The sequence below is a fragment of the Ovis canadensis genome, chromosome 2 (genome assembly GCF_042477335.2).
Source record: "Ovis canadensis isolate MfBH-ARS-UI-01 breed Bighorn chromosome 2, ARS-UI_OviCan_v2, whole genome shotgun sequence".
Classification (NCBI taxonomy): Eukaryota; Metazoa; Chordata; class Mammalia; order Artiodactyla; family Bovidae; genus Ovis; species Ovis canadensis.
The window spans coordinates 204,470,158-204,493,077 of record NC_091246.1 but is presented as its reverse complement, the minus strand read 5'-3'; the positions used below and the strand labels follow the sequence as shown (position 1 = coordinate 204,493,077).

Below are 22,920 nucleotides of genomic sequence, written 5' to 3'. Positions count from 1 at the left end.
GTTTATTGTGATCCACACAGTCAAAGGCTTTTGCATAGGCAATAAAGCAGAAATAGATGTTTTTCTGGAACTCTCTTGCTTTTTCCATGATCCAGCAGATGTTGGCAATTTGCTGTCTGGTTCCTCTGCCTTTTCTAAAACCAGCTTGAACACTTGGAAGTTCACGGTTCATGTATTGCTGAAGCCTGGCTTGGAGAATTTTGAGCATTACTTTGCTAGAATGTGAAATGAGTGCAATTGTGCAGTAGTTTGAGCATTCTTTGGCATTGCCTTTCTTTGAGATTGGAGTGAAAACTGACCTATTCCAGTCTTGTGGCCATTGCTGAGTTTTCCAAATTTGCTGGCATATTGAGTGCAGCACTTTCACAGCATCATATATAGTAGTTGTATATTTAGTTTTCTTAAGGAACCTCCATACTGTTCTCCATAGTGGCTGAACAAATGTAATTCCTACCAACAGTGAAGGGGAGTTCCCTTTTCTACACAGCATCTTCAGCATTTATTGTTTTTAGACTTTTTGATGATGGCCATTCTGATTAGTGTGAGAGAAGTCTTTATAATTCTTATTAATAATTAAACAGAGGGAAAATTCATTACCCATTTATAGGAAATTTCTGTAATAAGGAACCAGGAGCAAGCAAGTAGAAAAATACTTAACCAAAAGTTTAAACTTAAAATGAGGCATGTATCTCCTGCTGCTGGCAATAAAATATATTGCCAGATTCACTTCTGAGTATACTGTGATTTTGGCTGTTTCATGCTTTAATGTTTCTTGTGTATGGTTGCTGTTTTTATAGTTGTTCAGCCAGTAATCTTGAACATCAGATGTTGAAGCTTTTCTTTGCTGTATATACTTTTTTGGAATTATTAGTTTAATATTAAGAAAACTATATATAAAAGAGATTAGAATAGAAAGTCCAAATGGTAGTCTACCATTTGTGCTGCTAAGGACACTTTACAGTGCTGTTTCTTCTGGAATAGAAGTTTTCTTATCTGTATGATAAATTATAGATCATTCCTTTACAAGAAAAATTTGCTAAAATTCCTCTCTCATACAGTTAGGCTTTTGACATGAGATAGTTTTTTAGAGTATATGGAATTCATAAAACCCTGAGCTTTTATCTTGTTATTAGATACATTTAGCTCTTCTCAGGAAAAACAGTTGCTATGTTTGAGACAATAATACCCATAAACTTAAAAAACAAAACTATTTTTCTCACCTCCATGTTCTATCACATTAGCATCTATAAGACAGGTCTCAGTTAGTTTAATGAAAGAATTCACCAACGGACACATTCCCCCATTAGTTTTTTAAAAGATTTGAGATCGTAAAGTAGATTTATGATCACAGTTATTCAATTGTTTATTTTTGAAGTACTACTCTACTTGGAAATGTCAAACTGTACCTTTAGAAAAGTTACTTTTGTACTCAGTTTTGATCGTCATGGTCAAATTACATTGATGGATAAATCCTTCTCTTTTTGTTACATGTTATATATTTTAAAATTCCTATTAATATGCATCTGGTTGATATTTTGGAATATAACCTTTGTATCTGTTAAAGTGATAGTAATGTTTGTTTACCTTAAACTATTTTTGAGTAAGTGTTGCAGAAATAAGGAATTGTGTTTTTGTCCTGTCATCTAATATCACTGCTCATTTTTCAGGACAGTATGTGCAGGCCTTTCGCACCCATCCCCAGGAACCTCTCTATAACCTCTGTATAGGCCTAACCTTTATTCACATGGCATCCCAGAAGTATGTATTGAAGAGACATGCTCTTATTGTGCAGGTAATTCATTTGGATTCCTCATTACTTGATTTTGTGTTCTTTAAAAATGAATATACTTAATGCTTTTATTACCCTGCTTCAAAAGTAGTATCTGGAGGCAACAAATAGTAGAATAACAGAGGCAGAAGATAGGATTAGTGAAATAGAAGATAAAATGGTAGAAATAAATGAATAAGAGAGGAAAAAAGAAAAACGAATTAAAAGAAATGAGGACAGTCTCAGAGACCTCCAGGACAATGTGAAACGCTCCAAAATTCGAATTATAGGAGTCCCAGAAGAAGAAGACAAAAAGAAAGACCATGAGAAAATACTTGAGGAGATAATAGTTGAAAACGTCCCTAAAATGGGGAAGGAAATAACCCGCCAAGTCCAAGAAACCCAGAGAGTCCAAAACAGGATAAACCCAAGGCAAAACACCCCAAGACACATATTAATCAAATTAACAAAGATCAAACACAAAGAACAAATATTAAAAGCAGCAAGGGAAAAACAACAAATAACACACAAGGGGATTCCCATAAGGATAACAGCTGATCTATCAGTAGAAACTCTTCAGGCCAGGAGGGAATGGCAAGTCATACCTAAAGTGATAAAAGAAAATAACCTACAGCCCAGATTACTGTAGCCAGCAAGGATATCATTCAAATATGAAGGAGAAATCAAAAGCTTTACAGACAAGCAAAAGCTGAGAGAATTCAGCACCACCAAACCAGCTCTCCAGCAAATGCTAAAGGATATTCTCTAGACAGAAAACACAAAAAGAGTGTATAAACCTGAACCCAAAACAATAAAGTAAATGGCAGTGGGATCATACTTATCAATAATTACTTTAAACATAAATGGGTTGAATGCCCCAACCAAAAGACAAACACTGGCTGAATGAATACAAAAACAAGACCCCTATATATATTGTCTACAAGAGACCCATTTCAAAACAAGGGACACATATGACTGAAAGTGAAGGGCTGGAAAAAGATATTCCATACAAATAGAGACCAAAAGAAGGGAGTAGCAATACTCATATCAGATAAAATAGACTTTAAAACAAAGGCTGTGAAAAGAGACAAAGAAGGCCACTACGTAATGATCAAAGGATCAATCCAAGAAGAAGATATAACAATTATAAATATATATGCACCCAATACAGGAGCACCACAATATATAAAAGACAAATGCTAACAAGTATGAAGGGGGAAATTAACAATAAGACAATAATAGTGGGAGACTTTAATACCCCACTCACACCTATGGATAGATCAACTAAACAGAAAATTAACAAAGAAACACAAACTTTAAATGATACAATAGACCAGTTAGACCTAATTTATATCTATAGGACATTTCACCCTAAAACAATGAATTTCACCTTTTTCTCAAGTGCTCACGGAACCTTCTCCAGGATAGATCACATCCTGGGCCATAAATCTAGCCTTGATAAATTAAAAAAAATAGAAATCATTCCAAGCATCTTTTCTGATCATAATGCAGTAAGATTAGATATCAATTATAGGAGAAAAACTATTAAAAATTCCAACATAAGGAGGCTGAACAACATGCTTCTGAATAACCAACAAATCACAGAAGAAATAAAAAAAGAAGTCAAAATATGCATAGAAATGAATGAAAATGAAAACACAACCCAAAACCTGTGGGACACTATAAAAGCAGTGCTAAGGGGAAAGTTCATAGCAATACAGGCATACTTCAAGAAACAAGAAAAAAGTCAAATAAATAACCTAACTCTACACCTAAAGCAACTAGAAAAGGAAGAAATGTAGAACCCCAGGGTTAGTAGAAGGAAAGAAATCTTAAAAATTAGGGCAGAAATAAAAGCAAAAGAAACAAAAGACCATAGCAAAATCAACAAAGCCAAAACCTGGTTCTTTGAAAGGATAAATAAAATTGACAAACCATTAGCCAAACTCATCAAGCAACAAAGAGAGAAAAATCAAATCAATAAAATTAGAAATGAAAATGGAGAGATCACAACAGACAACACAAATACAAAGGATCATAAGAGACTACTATCAGCAATTATATGCCAGTAAAATGGACAATGTGGAAGAAATGGACAAATTCTTAGAAAAGTACAACTTCCCAAAACTGAACCAGGAAGAAATAGAAAATCTTAACAGACCCATCACAAGCACAGAAATTGAAACTGTAATCAGAAATCTTCCAGCAAACAAAAGCCCAGGTCCAGACGGCTTCACAGCTGAATTCCACCAAAAATTTACAGAAGAGCTAACACCTATCCTACTCAAACTCTTCCAGAAAATTGCAGAGGAAGGTAAACTTCCAAACTCATTCTAGGAGGCCACCATCACCCTAATACCAAAACCTGACAAAGATGCCACAAAAAAAGAAAACTACAGGCCAATATCACTGATGAACATAGATGCAAAAATCCTTAACAAATTTCTAGCAGTCAGAACTAATAACACATTAAAAAGATCATACATCATGACCAAGTGGCCTTTATCCCAGGGATGCAAGGATTCTTCAATATCTGCAAATCAGTCAATGTAATTCACCACATTAACAAATTGAGAAATAAAAGCCGTATGATTATCTCAATAGATGCAGAGAAAGCCTTTGACAAAATTCAACATCCATTTATGATAAAAATGCTCCAGAAAGCAGGAATAGAAGGAACATACTTCAGCATAATAAAAGCTATATATGACAAACCCACAGCAAACATTATCCTCAATGGTGAAAAATTGAAAGCATTTCCCCTAAAGTCAGGAACAAGACAAGGGTGCCCACTTTCACTGCTACTATTCAACATAGTTCTGGAAGCTTTGTCCACAGCAATCAGAGCAGAAAAAGAAATAAATCCAAATTGGAAAAGAAGTAAAACTCTCACTGTTTGCAGATGACATGATCCTTTACATAAAAAACCCTAAAGACTCCACCAGAAAATTACTAGAGCTAATCAAAGAATATAGTAAAGTTGTGGGATATAAAATCTGCACACAGAAATCCCTTGCAATCCTATACACTAATAATGAGAAAGTAGAAAAAGAAATTAAGGAAACAATTCCATTCATCATTGCAATGAAAAGAATAAAATACTTAGGAATATATCTACCTAAAGAAACTAAAGACCTATATATAGAAAACTATAAAACACTGATGAAAGAAATCAAAGAGGACACTAATACATGGAGAAATTACCATGTTCATGGATCAGAAGAATCAATATAGTGAAAATGAGTATACTACCCAAAGCAATCTACAGATTCAGTGCAATCCCTATCAAGCTACCAGCGGTATTTTTCACAGAGCTAGAACAAATAATTTCACAATTTGTATGGAAATACAAAAAACCTCGAATAGTCAAAGCAATCTTGAGAAAGAAGAATGGAACTGGAGGAATCAACCTGCCTGACTTCAGGCTCTATTACAAAGCCACAGTCATCAAGACAGTATGGTACTGGCACAAAGATAGAAATATAGATCAATAGAACAAAATAGAAAGCCCAGAGATAAATCCACACACCTATGGACACCTTATCTTCGACAAAGGAGGCAAGAATATACAATGGATGAAAGACAATCTCTTTAACAAGTGGTGCTGGGAAAACTCGTCAACCGCTTATAAAACAATGAAACTAGATCACTTTCTAACAACATGCACAAAAATAAACTCAAAATGGATTAAAGATCTAAAAGTAAGACCAGAAACTATAAAACTCCTAGAGGAGAACATAGGCAAAACACTCTCCGACATAAATCACAGCAGGATCTTCTATGATCCACCTCCCAGAATACAGGAAATAAAAGCAAAAATAAACAAATGGGATCTAATTAAAATTAAAAGCTTCTGCACAATGAACGAAACTATAAGCTAGGTGAAAAGACAGCCTTCAGAATGGGAGAAAATAGCAAATGAAGCAACTGACAAACAACTAATCTCAAAAATATACAAACAACTTATGCAGCTCAATTCCATAAAAATAAACGACCCAATCAAAAAATGGGCCAAAGAACTAAGTAGACATTTCTCCAAAGAAGACATACAGATGGCTAACAAACACATGAAAAGATGCTCAACGTCACTCATTATCAGAGAAATGCACATCAAGACCACAATGAGGTACCAATGAGGTCAGAATGGCTGCGATCCAAAAGTCTACAAGCAATAAATGCTGGAGAGGGTGTGAAGAAAAGGGAATCCTCTTACACTGTTGGTGGGAATGCAAACTAGTACAGCCGCTATAGAGAACAGTGTGGAGATTCCTTAAAAAACTGTAAATAGAACTGCCTTATGACCCAGCAATCCCACTGCTGGTCATACTCACCAAGGAAACCAGAATTGATAGAGACATGTGTACCCCAATGTTCACTGCAGCACTGTTTATAATAGCCAGGACATGGAAGCAACCTTGATGTCCATCAGCAGATGAATGGATAAGAAAGCTGTGGTACGTATACACAATGGAGTATTACTCAGCCATTAAAAAGAATACATCTGAATCAGTTCTAATGAGGTGGATGAAACTGGAACCTATTATACAGAGTGAAGTAAGCCAGAAAGAAAAACACCAATACAGTATAATAACTCATATATATGGAATTTAGAAAGATGGTAATGATAACCCTGTATGCGAGACAGCAAAAGAGACACAGATGTGTAGAACAGACTTTTGGACTCTGTGGGAGAGGGAGAGGGTGGGATGATTTGGGAGAATGGCATTGAAACATGTATATAATCATGTAAGAAACGAATTGCCAGTCTAGGTTTGATACAGGATACAGGATGCTTGGGGCTGGTGCATTGGGATGACCCAGAGAGATGATATGAGGAGGGTGGTGGGAGGGGGGTTCAGGGTTGGGAACTCATGCACACCTGTGGCGGATTCATGTCAGTGTATGGCAAAACCAATACAGTATTGTAAAAAAAAAAATAATAATAAACAGCAAAAAAAACCCCAAACCCTCAACATTAAAAAAAAAAAAGTAGTATCTGCTTAGTGCACTTGTTGGGAGTATCCATTCCTGTGTTCAGCACTCATGGATCAACATATAGGAGTACTCCTGGCCAAGACTTACACAGCCATGTGGAAAGGATGCACAGCCAGATCAGAAGAGAAGGCTCAGGCAGAATCTTAGGGAATCCTGTGAAGGCTTTCTTGTATTCTGGAGCCTCAGAGGCTTCCAACCTTCCAGGTCCTAAAGAGTTTTTTAATTAGTTTTTAAAAATAATATAGACATGCAATAATGTTTGGATTCGGGCTTGTGTGACTGTTTCCTTACGTCATCACCACAAATTGCTCTTTTAAAGTCTTAGTTCATAAAGCAGTTAGTGCTACCTTTTTGTTTTCTTGTTTACCTTCTTAACATAACGTGTCTCCTCTAGTGAAAATATAAACCCCAAGAGATCAGGGATCTGGTCTGTCTCATTCAACACTGTATCCTCAAAACTTTTGCTTTTATTTCAGTTTTTATGTTTGATGCATGTATATACCTGTTTAAGTAATTAGGGAAGGAAAGTAAATGTTCTTTCTTAGATATTTGTCTTTGAATTTCTCATTTTTAAACACATAGATTTGATTCTTCTGAGATTAATAGCTTGTCTGCTATTACTTAGCAGAGAACCATGTTTTTTCAGTAGAAGTCATATTCATGTACTCAAATGGATTCATTTATCATGCAGAAAATATGACATGTTTATTGAGCATACTTTTTATTCCTAGAATGCATTAATTCTAACAAATTCCTTAATTTTTATTATTTATTAATTTATGAAGAAAAATTTGTGACCATTTATTATTACATACCAGATCACCCAGGAAATAACTGCATTTTATTTTTTATACATACAAATTTGTTGATTTAATTCTCAGGTAATATATTTGCTTAATTGCTTATATCAGTTACTGGCATCTTGCAATTTGTAGCTTTCTGTGCATGGTAGAACTTGAAGTTGCGTTGAACGGGAAAGTGAATACAGGAAGAAGTGAAGAAGCAAGTTGCTTTTTTGGATGCTGTGACACACAGGGAGGCTGCTTCATTATAGCTATGCTCTGAAATAATCAGTTTCTCCATAAAGCTATTGAGTCAGAAGCTTTCAGAGGGGAAAAAAGAAAATCAAGTTTTTTAACATTAAGAAGTTATTAAGGCTCTGAGAGGTATGTAACCAGAAAGGTCAGATATACTCAAATGAGTTTGCTCCTGAGGATGCAACTTTCTAAATTATCATCATAAGAGCTTGGGGTTTATATTTTGGTCAAGCTTTTAGACATGTATCTCAAACCTAAACTTTTACTAGCCTCTAATGCCACAAAAACCAACTTGAAACCATAAAAATATATATTCTCTGTTTTAGATTATGGGTCTTTGATAGCTAGTTGTAACATTTGGCTTTGTTTTCTGTGAATTTTTTTTTCTTTAGTTTAAAAAAAATACCACCTTTTCGCCTTCAGAAGAAATCTGAACTATGTTATGATATGACACTGTACCACAGACATATATTCTTTTAGGGTGAGACTGTCTTAAAAAAAAAATTGGGGACTCCCTGGTGGTCCATTGGTTAAGACTCCACACTTCTAATGTAGTGGATGCGGGTTCAGTCCCTGATTGGGGAACTAAGATCCCACATGCTGCACAGCGTAGCCAAAAATAGAAAATTGTATTCCTGCCCCTGCATTTGCTTGTCAAATGACTGAACTATTGAATTATTATCTTTTTTCTTTGGTAGGGCTTTTCCTTTCTTAATCGATACCTCAGTTTACGTGGGCCTTGCCAGGAGACATTCTACAACTTGGGCCGTGCCCTGCACCAACTGGGGCTGCAACATCTTGCAATCCACTATTATCAGAAGGCCTTGGAGCTCCCTCCACTTGTGGTAGAGGTACTGTATGATTTACTTTGAAAAACTGAGGAGACACTTCATCTATCAATAAGTTGCAGTTAGCTCAGTACTGTGGTCCAGACAGTGAAATTAATCATAGCTTATATATTAAAAATGTATTCTCCCCTTCTTGAATGCACTTATTTAATTATGTTCGGCAACAAGTCACCTATTGACCTAGGCGACCATGTGGACACATATGACTTGTGGTTATAACCATTTCAGTTATCCTGAGATAGCCCCTGTGATTTACAGGTGTGAGCTGGTGCACAGGAACCCTGAGTATTGAGTTCTGTAGCCATTATTCATTTTCAAGTTCAAAAGTGTAGCTAACGTACTTCTTTAGAGAGATTAAAGATCAGTATAAACGTAGTTTTAAGTTAATGTAATATAGGGTGAAGTGTTGCCAATACTGTGTAATCTGTGTTTAAAGCCTAATTTCTGAAGGAAGCATGTTATCATTTTTCAGTTTTAAAAGTTGCACTCATCATCCCACATTCCCTCACAACTCTCTTCTGTTACCCTTGTTCAACTTTAGTCATTAGGCAAATGAATACCTACTCTTATAGTTCTCCTGATGAAATACATATACTTTTGTGTTCTTAACTTCATAAATAATTTATGTATTGCTCCTTAAGCTTTATAGGGCAACATTTTTCATTGGTGCAGATGTTCTTAGTTGACTCCAAAATTTTGTGTGGAGAAGAATAGGAACATAGATTTAATCTACTCCATTGAGGTCATTGGTTGGATTATTTAAGTAGGGGAAAAAAAAGTAACAACACCCATAGGTAGTCATTATAATCAATTTGGTGTATGCCCTCCTAGACCTGTGTTTTATATGCCTTTCTGTTATATAGTACAGATTTTTTTTTTCTCATCTGGTCATTTGTGTTATTTTTTTTCCACATGCAGAAGTTTTACATTTTTTATGAAGTCATATCAGTCTTTCTAGTTCCTACCTTTGGTATTTATTATATTTAAAAGGGCTTTTCCTACCAAGGTTATATTATTATTCAACTGTATTTAAGGTTTCATTTTTTTACTCTTAAATCCTAATTCATTTGGTGTTTATTCTGCTATGTCTTGTGAATGAAACTTTTTTTCTTTAACTTATTGGTTAGACATTTTAAAATATTTGATGAAACAGTTACTATAACAATTAACTGAAGTCAGCATTACCTGATAAAAATGCATATTCAAGGTATATGCCTAGTTTTATAAATTTTTTCAGTAATATGAATTTTAATAGTTTTTTGAACACTTAACAAAAGCTGTTTAGTTGCCATAAAATTGTCCAGGTTGTCAGTTTGAAATATACTCATCTTTGTATTTTCCCCTCTAGGGTATAGAAATTGACCAGATAGACTTACGAAGAGATATTGCCTACAACTTGTCTCTCATATATCAGAACAGCGGGAATACTGGAATGGCTCAGAAACTTTTATTTACTTACTGTTCTATATAAAGTCCCTCAGCTGGGGAAGGAGCTTGGGCAGCTGCTGTGCACGGACCAATATTTTCTGTCTCAGGGCTTATTATTAACCCCAAGATGGACATAAATTCACGATTATCTGTGTTTCATTTTTAATATATGATAATTATCTTTTGATAGATTTGCAAAATTATCACTCCTACAAGAATTTTATATTGTTCTGTCATTTTCCTTTATCAGTTTTTTGTAAGTTGTCCCCCAAACTGAAGTGGACATTAGTAGCCATTGAACCAGCATTGAGTTGAATACACTACTTTTTTTCCACACCATTTATTCATTTGTGTATGTAATAGTACATATTAAACACCTGCTGTATACCAGGCACTGTATTAGTTGTGTTTGGAATACAGTAGTTAGAGAGATGTTACCGCTCAATACAGTTCTTTAAATACAGACCTTGAGCATATGTTTATTTGAAAGAAGTATTTGCTACATATGTATTTCTACATACATCATTGTCAGTCATCCATTTCTTAGTGCCCTGTTATTATCACCAGTAGTCTTTGAGATATACAGAAAAGGAGGTTGCTAAAGGAAAGAAATTGGGACTCTGATGTCAGCACAATTATGTAATTCACTTTGCTCCTTGGAAAATTGTTTTAAATGGTTATGTGGTAGGAAGACAAGTAATTGAGCTAATCTTTTATTTTTCACCTGCATGTATCTTAGCTATATAAAGACAGGCCTGGGAGGCTGGGCTTAATTCATAGCAACCTATTGGGATGCAAAATTTTTTTTAAAAATGCATTTTCAGTGTTTGGCTTTCTGGCCAAAAGAAAAAAAGAGAACTAGATTCAGTAACATGACCTAGTTTCCATTTTAAGATCACTAGGAATGTAGGAAGACTAGGGAATTTTATATATGAAATAAAGTATTGCTGATGAAAAGACCCTGATGCTGGGAAAGATTGAGGGCAGGATGAGAAGGGGATGACAGAGGATGAGATGGTTGGATGGCATCACCGACTCAATGGACATGGGTTTGGGTGGACTTCAGGAGTTGGTGATGGATAGGGAGGCCTGGCGTGCTGCAGTTCGTGGGGTCAGAAAGAGTTGGACACGACTGAGCGACTGAACTGAACTGATGAAGTAGAAGCAGATTAAAAGCCTTTTGCTTATCTCAAATATTGTATATTATTGGATCTAAGGTAATAGTATTTGTTAGACATACTGTTGGTTTAATAATAGCTTTTTAGAGTTTCTTTTTAGGAGGAAACAAATGCTATAGTAAATGTCCATGTGGATTTTAAGTCCCAGTCCAATTGTGGATGGAAAACAAGTATATGACTTAGGATGAAAGTAGTACAGGGGACTTTAAGAATTCTTACCACTATTTACACTGTATATATAATTTTGTAGTTGAGAAGCAGAATTTGTATGTAATAAGTAAATGTATGGTACTCTGTGTGTGTGTGTGTGTGTGTATATTTATAGAATTTAAATAAACTTTATTTTTATAATTAAAGTTGTTTCATATGTTTATATATATTTGTTTTATTTCATGCCATTTGCAGATAATTATAAAGCTGACTGTGATAGAGTGCTCAGATAGATTAATGACTTGGAATCCTTGTGGAGTTGAGCACTCTGCATTCAGAGTTTCTCTCTTGAATTAAACTCACTGTGCTGTAACTCCAGGATCTGCTAAATAGCCTTGGCAGACACAGTAAATCTCTCTAGTAGTCGTGTAAGGGGAAAAAAGCTGATAATTGGATGAGTTTGTTTATCATTTAAGTCTGTAACTACCATTTGCTGAGTGTTTTCACTATGCTACTGTGTTTTAAGTATGGTGTAGGATATTTTAGATACCTTAACTCTGATTCTCTCAGAGAATCACCTGTAAGGTAGATGTTATTGTTGTAGTTATTATCATCCCTGGCCTGCTGCGGTTCATGGGGTTGCAAAGAGTCAGACACAACTGAGCAACTGAACTGATTATCATCCCACTTTTATTTAAAGAGATTAAGTAGCATGCTGAAGATCACTAGCAAGCTACTCCTTTCTCAGAGATGTTCCTTTCTAGGAATGCACTTCCTGCAGTTCAGAGTAACGACATAAAAAGTGAACATAAGTTTACTTTAGAAAGAAAAAGGAGATGGGCGGTTATTTTTTCTATCTTTCAGGGCTTCTATTTTTTTTAATTAAAAAAAGGTTTTTGTTTTTCTTTTTTAAATTTAATATTGATTTATTTATAATGTGTTTGTTTCAGGTGTATAGAAAAGTGATTCAGTTATATATATATATTCATTCTTCTTCAGATTCTTTTCCCAATAGGTTATTATAGAATATGGAGTAGAGTTTGCTGTATCATACAGTAGGTCCTTGTTGACTGTCTGTCTTATATATTGTTCAGTTGCCAAGTCGTGTCCAACTCTTTGTAACCCCATGATTGCAGCATGCCAGGCTGCACTGTTCCTCACTATCTCCCAAAGTTTGCCCAAGTCTGTGTCCATTGAGTTCGTGATGCTATCCAACCTCTCATCCTCTGCTGCCCTTTCTACTCCTTTTGCCTTCAGTCTTTCCCAGCATCAAGGTCTTTTCCAGTGAGTCAGCTTTTTCCATCAGGTGGCCAGAGTATTGGAGCTTCAGCTTGGGCATTAGTCCTTCCAGTGAGTATTCAGGGTTGATTTCCTTTAGGATTGACTGGTTTGATCTCCTTGCTGTCTAAGGGACTCTCAAGAGTCTTCTCCAGCACCACAGTTCAAAGCATTAACTCTTTGGCACTCAGCCTTCTTTATGGTTCAGCTCTCACATCCATACATGACTACTGGAAAAACCATTTCTTTGACTAGATGGACCTCTTGGAAAAGTAATGTCTCTGGTTTATAATATGCTGGCTAGGTTGGTCATAGCTTTCCTTTCAAAAGAGCAAGTGTCTTCTAATTTCATGACTGCAGTCACCATCCACTATTGAGTTTCAAGCCACCTTTTTCACTCTCCCCTTTCACCCTTGTCAAAAAGCTCTTTAATTCCTCTTCACTTTCTGCCATTAAGAGTGTAACCATCTGCATATCTGAGGTTGTTGATATTTCTCCTGGCAATCTTGATTCCAGCTTGTAATTCATCCAACCTGGCATTTCACATGATGTACTCTGCATATAAATTAAATAAACAGGGTGACAATATACAGCCTTGTACTCCAATCCCAATTTTGAACCAGTCAGTTGTTCCATGTCTGGTACTGTTGTTTCTTGACCCACATACAGGTTTCTCAGGAGACAGATAAGATGGTCTGGTATTCCCATCTATTCAAGAATTTTCCAGTTTGTTGTGATCCACACAGTCAAAGGCTTTTACATAGTGAAGCAGAAGTAGATGTTTTTCTGGAATTCCCTTGATTTCTCTATGATTAAGCCAGTTTTGGCAATTTGATCTCTGCTTTTTCTAAACCCAGCTTGTACATCTGGAATTTCTCAATTCAAGTATTGGTGAAGTCTAGCTTGAAGGATTTTGAGCATGGGAACTGAGTGCAATTGTCCAGTAGTTTGTACATCCTTTGGCATTGCCCCTCTTTGGGATTGGAATGAAAACTGACCTTTTCCAGTCCTGTGGCCACTGCTGAGTTTTCCAAAGTTGCTGGCATATTGATTGCAGCACTTGCACAGCATCATCTTTTAGGATTTGAAATAGCTCAATTGGAATTCCATCACTTCCACTAGCTTTGTTCGTAGTGATGCTTCCTAAGGCCCACTTGACTTCACACTCCAGGATATCTAGCTCTAGGTGAGTGATCACAACATCGTGGTTATCTGGGTCATTAAGATCTTCTTTGTGGTGTTCTGTGTATTCTTGCCACCTCTTAAAACTCTGCTTCTGTTAGGGCCATCCTGTTTCTGTCCTTTATTGTGCCCATCTTTGCATGAAATGTTCCCTTGTTCTTGAAGAAATCTGTAGTCTTTCCCATTCTGTTGTTTTCTTCTATTTCTTTGTATTGATCACTTAGGAAGGCTTTCTTATCTCTCCTTACTATTCTTTGGAATGCTGTATTCAGGTGGATATATTTTTCCTTTTCTCCTTTTCCTTTTGTTTCTCTTTTCTCAGCTATTTGTTAAGGTCTCCTCAGACAACCGTTTTGCCTTTTTGCATTTCTTTTTCTTGAGGATAGTTTTGATTAGCGTCTCCTGTACAATGTTACGAACCTCTGTCCATAATTCTTCAGGCATTAGAATTAGCCTGAGGTGGGGCTAAAAACTGGTGAAGCAGTTGTAAATCTGTTAAGAAGCTGCTAGATTTTCCTAGTTGCCATGTTCACCTAGGGTAGGTTCCCACTTCACCCGTGCCCTGCAGAACACCAGTGGTTAATTTTCTGGAGCTGTTGAATGAGGATCATAGGATTCTGGAATACCAGGCATAGCCTTTAAAGGCAGAGTATTACACTGAAAGCAGGGGATTAAATGAAAGTCTACACACTTAACAGTGATCTCAGCCTCCTCCTATTAAACTCCCAGAAAACTGGCAACAAAGTTAACATCCTCCAAGCAGGGGATTAGAGAAAATCCTCTCAAAAATCCTGGAAAAGAGACCTGTATATTCTCTCAGCTGCGGCCTCCGCCAGTGCACACACCCCTCCCACTTTAACTAAGCCCCAGTCAGCTCCAAGGTACTTTGCTATTCATCTGAACAGGCAGCTAATGATCATTAGACATTTGAGGAAAGCCTCTGAAATGAGAAGCATTCACATAAACAAATGGGTGGGGGACTGAGGGAACTCAGGGAATAGAACCAGTGGAGGAAGTAGAGAAATACAGAAAATGTAATTAATATTCTCAGATGAAAGAATATTGTATATGTGAAAGTGCTGCACTCAGTATGTCAGCACATTTGGAAAATAGCAGTGGCCACAAGGCCTGGAAAAGGTTAGTTTTCATTCCAATCCCAAAGAAAGGCAATGCCAAGGAATGCTCAAACTACCGCACGATTGCACTCATCTCACACGCTAGTAAAGTAATGCTCAAAATTCTCCAAGCCAGGCTTCAGCAATATGTGAACCGTGAACTTCCTGATGTTCAAGCTGGTTTTAGAAAAGGCAGAGGAACCAGAGATCAAATTGTCAACATCCGCTGGATCATGGAAAAAACAAGAGAGTTCCAGAAAAACATCTATTTCTGCTTTATTGCCTATGCCAAAGCCTTTGACTGTGTGGATCACAATAAAGTGTGGGAAATTCTGAAAGAGATGGGAATACCAGACCACCTGACCTGCCTCTTGAGAAACCTGTATGCAGGTCAGGAAGGAACAGTTAGAACTGGACATAGAACAACAGACTGGTTCCAAATAGGAAAAGGAGTACGTCAAGGCTGTATATTGTCACCCTGCTTATTTAACTTCAATGCAGAGTACATCATGAGAAACGCTGGGCTGGAAGAAGCACAAGTTGGAATCAAGACTGCCGGGAGAAATATCAATAACCTCAGATATGCAGATGACACCACCCTTATGGCAGAAAGTGAAGAGGAACTAAAAAGCCTCTTGATGAAAGTGAAAGAGGAGAGTGAAAAAGTTGGCTTAAAGCTCAACATTCAGAAAATGAAGATCATGGCATCTGGTCCCATCACTTCATGGGAAATAGATGGGGAAACAGTGGAAACAGTGTCAGACTTTATTTTTTTGGGCTCCAAAATCACTGCAGATGGTGATTGCAGCCATGAAATTAAATGACGCTTACTCCTTGGAAGGAAACTTATGACCAACCTAGACAGCATATTGAAAAGCAGAGACATTACTTTGCCAACAAAGGTCCGTCTAGTCAAGGCTATGGTTTTTCCAGTGGTCATGTATGGATTTGAGAGGTAGACTGTGAAGAAGGCTGAGCACCGAAGAATTGATACTTTTGAACTGTGGTGTTGGAGAAGACTCTTGAGAGTCCCTTGGACTGCAAGGAGATCCAACCAGTCCATTCTAAAGGGGATCAGCCCTGGGTGTTCTTTGGAAGGAATGATGCTAAAGCTGAAACTCCAGTACTTTGGCCACCTAATGTGAAGAGTTGACTCATTGGAAAAGACTCTGATGCTGGGAGGGATTTGGGGGCAGAAGGAAAAAGGGGACGACAGAAGATGAGATGTCTGGATGGCATCACCGACTTGATGGACGTGAGTTTGAGTGAACTCTGGGAGCTGGTGATGGACAGGGAGGCCTGGCGTGCTGCGATTCATGGGGTCGCCAAGTGTTGGACACAACTGAGCAACTGAACTGAACTGAAGAGAAAAATGCTATAAAAAGCATATTCAAAAAATAAAATATCAAATTAAAAATGTAACTTCCAGAATTAGTGCCATGAAAGGGTTGGGGAAAAATAGAATTTTAAAAAGATAAAAGGGAAAATTGAAGAGAGAATTTCAGATGTGAAAATTAAAAGCTATAGAACATCTAAATTATAAGTTCTTTGTGGCAGTTACCAGATCTTACAAATTTATTTATATTTCAAAGTGTGTGATTGCTTGATTTATAATAATTTCAGTAGGAGGAACAGTGATTTTTTTATATGCAGTAGATGGCAGTACATTCTATAACTTGGAAATTTTATTTCATCATTTCATTGTCTTAATACAATTATGCCAGCTTTTAACATTTTTCCTCCAAAATAAACTTAACTATTTTTATTAGAGAAGAAAAAATTTCAATATTCCTCTCCACATTTGGGCTTATATCATATCCCAAAAGCTTTGTCCCTTTGCACTGCTCTCCGTCAGCATGGAGAGGACAGCTGGAGCCCTGTGTTTCGTGCTGCCCTGAGCAAAAGAATGTCTAGGAATTATCAAAGTTACACACATCATACAAGATACATTTTTTTCTGATTTTTGGACTCAAGCAAACTAGGATCAGAGTGAGAATTAGCAGCAACACTTGGCATTTTAGTAAAGACACGCAAATGTGTTTCTATTTAGAAAATGGCCTTCAAGCAAGCGAAGAAAGAGAAAGCTGATTAAAGATACCTCCACTCAGGGGCCCACAGCTTTGCCGAGTCAGTCCTGGAATAGCCAGTTCTAAGGATGTGAGTTGTTGCCTCTTTCTAGAGCTATGTAGTGGTGTAGATTAATTTCAGTTTCTAGTTTCAGAGAAGTTTGAATGCAGCCAAACAAGTTTCTTATTTAGGCCCACCTGCATACCTATAGGCAGTTGAAAGAGGTATTTTTCTAACAAACGCTTTGCATAATTAGTTCTGCCTTGTTCGGACTGAGATGCTTTGATAAGTTTGTGTGTGGGTGAGGCGCCTTTTCCCCACTTCAGGTGTTCCTCTTCAGGGATTAAAGGAGGAGGAAAAGTAGTGATTCTGACCACTAGAGCTGCTGCTGCTGCTGCTGCTGCTGCTGCTGCTGCTGCTGCTGCTGCTGCTGCTGCTGCTGCTGCTGCTGCTGCTAAGTCGTTTCAGTCGTGGCCGACTCTGTGCGACCCCACTAGAGGGAGCACGGTATTCACAGACCTTCCCAAAATCTCGCGAACTCTCTGGGCCGGAGCCTGGTGAATTAGCTGGGCAGACTTTGGGTAGGCCAGAGAATCCAGAGCCGCTGTGTGCCCTACAGACAGTGCCATTTATAGTGCGCTGTGACGCAGAAAAGGTGTGAAAACACTGCTTTCGTGTCATTCTCAAGGCGCAGATTAAAACCAGCTTTGGGTGAGTGAAGAATGGTTCACACTGACTTTTCATTGCCAGATTATCAAAATGTAAAAATATCATGATAATTTCAGCCATGTTAAATGACGGGACACAGCAAACTGTAGAACATTTTTAAAGAGATGGGAATACCAGACCACCTGATCTGCCTCCTGAGAAATCTGTATGCAGGTTAAGAAGCAACAGCTAGCACTGGACATGAAACAACAGACTGGTTCCAAATTGGGAAAGGAGTGTGTTAAGGCTGTATATTGTCACCCTGCTTATTTAACTTATATGCAGAGTACATCATGTGAAATGCTGGACTGGGTTCCACAAGCTGGAATCAAGATTGCTGGGAAAAATATCAATAACCTCAGATATGCAGATGACACCACCCTTATGACAGAAAGCCAAGAGGAACTAAAGAGCCTCTTGATGAAAGTGAAAGAGGAGAGTGAAAAAGTTGTCTTAAAACTCAACATTCAGAAAACGAAGATCATGGCACCCAGGCCCATGACTTCATGGCAAATAGATGGGGAAACAATGGAAACAGTGACAGACTTGATTTTCTTGGGCTCCAAAATAACTGCAGATGGTGACTGCAGCCATGAAATTAAAGATGCTTGCTCCTTGGAAGAAAAGCTATGACCAAGCTAGACAGCATATTAAAAAGCAGAGACGTTACTTTGCCAACAAAGGTCTGTCTAGTCAAAGCTATGGTTTTTCCAGTAGTCATATATGGATGTGAGAGTTGGACTATAAAGAAAGCTGAGTGCTGAAGAATTTATTCTTTTAAACTGTGGTGTTGGAAAAGACTCTTAAGAGTCCCCTGGACTGCAAGAAGATCCAACCAATCCATCCTAAAGGAAATCAGTCCAGAATATTCATTGGAAGGATTGATGCTGAAGCTGAAGCTCCAGTACTTTGGCCACCTGATGCAAAGAACTGACTCATTGGAAAAGACCCTGATGCTGGGGAAGATTGAAGACAGGAGGAGAAGGGATGACAGAGGATGAGATGGTTGGATGGCATCACCGACTTGATGGACATGACTGAGTAAGTTCCGGGAGTTGGTGATTGATAGCGAAGCCTGGCATACTGCAGTCCATGGGGTCACAAAGAGTCGGACACGACTGAGTGACTGAACTGAACTGAACTCAACTGAATTCTAACCAGTGTAAGGTGATACCTCATTGTAGTTTTGATATGCATTTCTCTAATAATTAGTGATGTTGAGCACTTTTTCATGTCCTTTATGGCCATCTGTATGTCTTATATTTTGTTCCGTTGAACTCTTTGTCTATTTCTGAGCCTGTACCAAATTATTTTAATGTTTATAACTTTACAACACGTTTTTTCCTTTTTAAAAATGGCTATTTATTGGAAGTATATTTAGGGAAAAGGGCTCAGATCATCAGTGTAGGGACCAGTGAATTCTTTCAAAGTGAATACAACTGTGAAATCACCACCCAAATCAAGAAACAGAACATGACCAGCTCCCCTGTGGGCCACTGGTACTCATTGCTGGTCAGAATGCCTGTGCGGTTTGAACTGTCAGTTTGATTAAGCTGGAGCTACATTTTCAAGAATATCTTTCTCTGAATAGTTCCATGTTAGAGGTGGCCCGGGGAGTTTGCATGAGATTTGGAAGGTAAAAGCAAAGTAGCAGTCATTGCTCTGATGATCACTGTGGTTAGATATGGTGGCAAACACAGAGGTGGGTTTCATTTTATGCTTGCTCTTTTCTGCTCTGCATCCAGCTCCTCTTTCTAACTGCCAGCTCTGTTGTCCAAAAGTAGAGCAAACCTCCAACACATGCCACAGCTTTCAGCAGATTTCACCAGCTTCCCTCCTGTGTTTTCACCCTGGCAACTGAAAAAGCAAGACTTTCGATGTTCCCATGCAAACCACTTCAGGGGTTCAGCAAGGCTGGGGAATGATTGCTCTGATTCTCCAGCTCCTTCTGGACTGTCACTTCCCTCCATTGTCCTGCACTGTGTGAGGTCTCCTTCCTTATTTAACACAACTCAGTGACTCTAACTTTCTTAATTAAACCTATAAAGAAGGACATTGATTTTTGTAGGTTTCTTTTATATCCTGCTTATTTATTAATTCTTTCACTGTTTGAGTTAGCATTATCATTTATCCCCTGGAGTTTTCCAGGTGTGCTGTCATATCATCTGCAAGAAGAGATAACTTTACTTTTTCTTTACCCATTCTTAGAGCTCTGATTTTTCTAATTCCACTGTTTAATACTTCGGTTAGAACAGTGTTGAGTAGTGTGCACATCCCTGCCTTGGCTCCTGGAATAAGATTATGTGTGTATATAATTTATGTGTGCAGCTGATTGTTCCTCTAACTCTCATCCCGCTGCACTAGAAAATCCATGTGTTTGATATGTGGCAGAAACGAGCAAATATTGTAAAGCAACTATCCTTCAATTAAAAATAATTTAAAAAATAAATACAAAATTGAAAATCTATGTTCTACTATCTCTGCCTCAAAAACAAAGGACTTAATAGATGACCCACTCAAGGTCAGGAAGGTAAAACCGTTTGGATAGAATCAGGACCCAAACCCTAGATTTTTAAATTCCATTTACCGCAGTCTCTAATTGAACACAACTTTCCCCCACATTTAAAGATTTATAAAATGAAAATACAGGTGCTCTGTTGAAAAAAATTACATATATATGGACCTGTACAGTACAAACTTATGTTGTTCAAGGATCAACATATATATAATTTTATATTATACATTTTATAATATACATATTGTGTGAATACATATTATGTATTTTATTTATATATAAGTAAAATGAAATCTATATATATATATTTGTTCTTATTAAAAACTCTCAATTTCTATTTTCTTGAGTATTTTTATCTTCAGTGGATGTTGATTTTTATCATAGGCTTCTTCAGCATCTATGGAAATCTTTATGACTTTTTCCATAGATTTTTTAGTATTTTTTCCCCTTAGATTTTTAATGTTATATGATATAAACAGACATCCTAATGTTGAACATTACTTGCATTCCTGGAATACACCCCACTTGGTGGTGGTGGTGGTGGTGGTGGTGGTGGTGGTGATTGTTCGGTCGCTCAGTCATGTCCGACTCTTTGCGACCCCGTGCCAGGCTTCCCTGTCCTTCACCAACTCCCAGACCTTGCTCAGACTCATGTCCATTGAGTCAGTGATGCCATCCAACCATCTCATCCTCTGTTGTCCCCTTCTCTTTCTGCCTTCAGTCTTTCCCAGCATCAGGGTTGGAGTCTGTTTGCTGGTATTTTAGTGTTTTGCCTGACTATTCATGAGTAATATTGTCCTGTAGGGTTTTTTTGGGGGGGGTACCATCTTTATCAGGTTTAGATATCAGTGTTATACTTGCCTTAACATGTACCCCAATGTTCATCGCAGCACTGTTTATAATAGCCAGGACATGGAAACAACCTAGATGTCCATCAGCAGATGAATGGATAAGAAAGCTGTGGTACATATACACAATGGAGTATTACTCAGCCATTAAAAAGAATTCATTTGAATCAGTTCTGATGAGATGGATGAAACTGGAGCTGATTATACAGAGTGAAGTAAGCCAGAAAGAAAAACACCAATACAGTATACTAACGCATATATATGGAATTTAGGAAGATGGCAATGACGACCCTGTATGCAAGACAGGGAAAGAGACACAGATGTGTATAACGGACTTTTGGACTCAGAGGGAGAGGGAGAGGGTGGGATGATTTGGGAGAATGACATTCTAACATGTATACTATCATGTGAATTGAATCGCCAGTCTATGTCTGACGCAGGATGCAGCATGCTTGGGGCTGGTGCATGGGGATGACCCAGAAAGATGTTATGGGGAGGGAGGTGGGAGGGGGGTTCATGTTTGGGAATGCATGTAAGAATTAAAGATTTTAAAATTTAAAAAATAAAAAACTAAAAAAAAAAAAAAAAAGTTTCCCTTTCTTTTAATGCCCTGGAATAATGAAGCATTTGGGTACCAGTCTTTGAAGGCTTGGTAGAATTTTGTGTTCCTGTTAGTTTCTTAATAGCTTTCTCTGTTTCTTCTACAGAAATCAATCTGTTTAAGCTTTCTGTAACCTAGGCAGATCAATTTTGGTCATCTATATTTATTCCTTGGGAAATTACCCCTTTTATCTAAGTTTTCATATTTGCAGAAATATGTGCAAAGTAGTCTCTTATGACTTTCAAAATTTCTTCTGTTTCAGTGGTTATTTCCACCTAGTCATTTTTTGCCATTTATGCCTCCTCCCTTTTTAATGATCAAATTAACTAGTGGTTTGTCTATTTTGTTATTTTTTCTTAATTTATTTTAATTAAAGACTAATATTGTGTTGGTTTCTGCCATACATCAACATGGATCAGCCATAGGTATACATATGTTGCCTCTCTCCACCTCCCACCCCATCCCACACCTGTAGGTTGTCACAAAGCCCTGATTTGAGGTCCTTAAGTAAGTAAGTAAGTGAAGTCGCTCAGTCGTGTCTGACTCTTTGTAACCCCATGGACAGTAGCCTGCACCAGGCTCCTCCGTCCATGGGATTTTCTAGGCAAGAGTACTGAAGTGGGTTGCCATTTCCTTCTCCAGGGAATCTTCCTGACCCAGGGATCACACCCAGGTCTCCCGCATTGTAGACAGATGCTTTACCGTCTGAGCCACCAGGGAAGTCCTTGAGTCATAGCAAATTCCCACTGGCTATCTGTTCTACATATGTTAGCGTATGTATTTCTGTACTACTCTCTCCATTCATCCTCTCCTCTCCTTACTACCCCACCTACCACCCTCCATGCCCATAAGTCTGTTCTCTATCTGTATCTCCATTGCTGCTCTACAAATAGGTTCATCAATACCATCTTTCTAGATTCCATATATACGTGTTAATATGTGATATTTGTGTTCCTTTTTATGGCTAGTATTCCACCGTATACATACCACACTTCTTTATCCATTCCTCTGTTGATGGACATCTAGATTGCTTCCTTGTCCTAGCTATTGTAAATAGTGCTGTAATGAACATTGGTGTACATATGTCTTTTTAAATTATGATTTTTCTTAGGGTATATGTCCAGTAGTGGGATTGTTGGGTCTGATGGTGGTTTTATTCCTAGTTTTTAAGGTAACCTCCATACTGTTCTTCATAGTGGTTA

The 22,920-nt window shown here is 37.6% G+C and overlaps 1 protein-coding gene across 2 annotated transcripts in view; it reads left to right on the top strand.

Annotated features, from left to right (window-relative positions):
• The window catches only part of GTF3C3 (general transcription factor IIIC subunit 3), a 36,834-nt gene extending 25,224 nt beyond the window's left edge, over positions 1-11,610 (top strand). For both annotated transcript variants that reach the window (XR_011254627.1, XM_069577908.1), the window contains exons 16-18: positions 1,668-1,792; positions 8,499-8,651; positions 9,997-11,610. Coding sequence is in view for 1 of the 2 variants with exons in the window: in XM_069577908.1 (XP_069434009.1) it covers positions 1,668-1,792; positions 8,499-8,651; positions 9,997-10,119 (401 nt within the window). In the remaining variant the exon portion in view is untranslated. The remainder of the gene's footprint in view (positions 1-1,667; positions 1,793-8,498; positions 8,652-9,996) is intronic.
• Positions 11,611-22,920: the final 11,310 nt, after the last annotated feature.